This window comes from Entamoeba histolytica, genomic scaffold (assembly GCF_000208925.1).
Source record: "Entamoeba histolytica HM-1:IMSS scf_1104750517473 genomic scaffold, whole genome shotgun sequence".
Taxonomy (NCBI): Eukaryota; Evosea; order Mastigamoebida; family Endamoebidae; genus Entamoeba; species Entamoeba histolytica.
Genome location: NW_001914944.1, coordinates 29,956 through 31,507, shown reverse-complemented (window position 1 = coordinate 31,507; position 1,552 = coordinate 29,956). Strand labels below are relative to the sequence as shown.

Sequence of the window (1,552 nt, the reverse complement as noted above, 5' to 3'; positions counted from 1 at the left end):
TCTACACTTTGAAATGAATCAGGAAGTGGTTGTGTTAATCCTCCTATTATAAAGTTTTGTGTTACTTTTAATGATTCTTGAGTTAATCCTTCACTTCTTAAATTAGGTGCATTCATTAATTTCTTTAAGTTCTTTTTCTTTTCTTTTTTCTTTTTTTTTTATTTAATGAAAAGAATTTCAAATTTTACAAATTCATATTAAATTATTTTTTATTAACCATAAATCATAAGATACCTTGAAACTAAAGTTGGAATAGAACAAAGTGTAATATTGTATTTTTCAAAATTATTATGTAAAGCAAAAAGTGGAATTGAACTTAATTTGTCTGTATCAAATATTTTAAAATCACATTTTTCAACAAGATGAATCATATAAATATTAATAATTTCTTTGACTTGACTTACATGAACTGGAATATATGGATATAAATTTTTATCATATTCTATTCTATAAAATGTTCCAAGTAATTCTCCTATTTCATAATGTGTAATATATTCCATTGACATTTTTTTTCTTAATTTTCTTTTTAATCCTTCAACAGGATCATCTTCTCCAATTTTTAATCTTCCTCCAACAAGATGAATTTCATCTTTTAAATCCATTGATAAATTTGATTGTAATACTAATAAATGTGGAAAATTATTTTTATGAACTAAAATAACTCCATAAACTGATGTTCTTGGTACATGATTCTTTTCAACTGATATTTTAAGTTGGTCCATTTGATATCCAAATGTTTGATGTTTTAATTTATCTAATTTTTCTTTTTTATCTATTTGATAATTTTCAATTGGATAAATTTTTAATAATGGTGGATAGTTTCTATGTTCATTTCTTTCTTTTTTCTTTAGTTCTTCTTCTTTTTTCTTTATTTCTTCTTCTTGCATTGATTCTGTTGTTCTTTTTTCTATTGCTTCTTCTTTCTTTATTTCTTCTTCTTCTTGCATTGGTTCTGTTGTTCTTTTTTCTTGCTCTTCCATTTTATTATTAAAAAGTTTTAAATTTTAAACCAAAATATTTTATTTAATATTTATTTAATATCTTTAAACTCTTCATTATCTTCTTCATATTTTATTCTTAAATATTTTTAAGTATTACCATCATATAACTCTTACAAAATAAATAACAAGTCATATCTTTTATTCTCTTTCTTATCAAAAACAATTCATTTAATACTTCATTAATTAATATTAATTAACATAATACATGAATGAATTAATTCTTATTACTTAGAAATGAAAAAAAAACCCTAAAAAAAAATAAAAAGGAAGAAAGAATAAAGAATTAAAATTGATGCAAGACATAACAACTGCAGCAGTATTTTTTATGCAAAGTCATCAAGAACAATTTAAAAGACTTGGAATTCCATCAAATTTAATTATTCCATTATATCATAAACTTGTTGAACAAACTTTTGATGCAGGAAAAGTATTTCAATTTTGTGAAATGCCAGAAGGTATTGTTCCAGAAAATGGAAGAAAAAGTCCATTTGGATTATTATGTATTAAAGAAGAAGGAATAGAAGCAAATTCCGATATTTTTCTTATAGAAC

At 22.5% G+C, this 1,552-nt stretch overlaps 1 protein-coding gene across 1 annotated transcript; it reads right to left on the bottom strand.

The window, feature by feature from the left end:
* Positions 1–212: 212 nt before the first annotated feature.
* On the bottom strand, positions 213–980 carry EHI_077110 (uncharacterized protein; the record flags this gene model as incomplete). The annotated part of the gene is made up of 1 exon (XM_649845.1): positions 213–980. One exon carries the CDS (start codon positions 978–980, stop codon positions 213–215), a length of 768 nt encoding a protein of 255 aa, XP_654937.1.
* Positions 981–1,552: the final 572 nt, after the last annotated feature.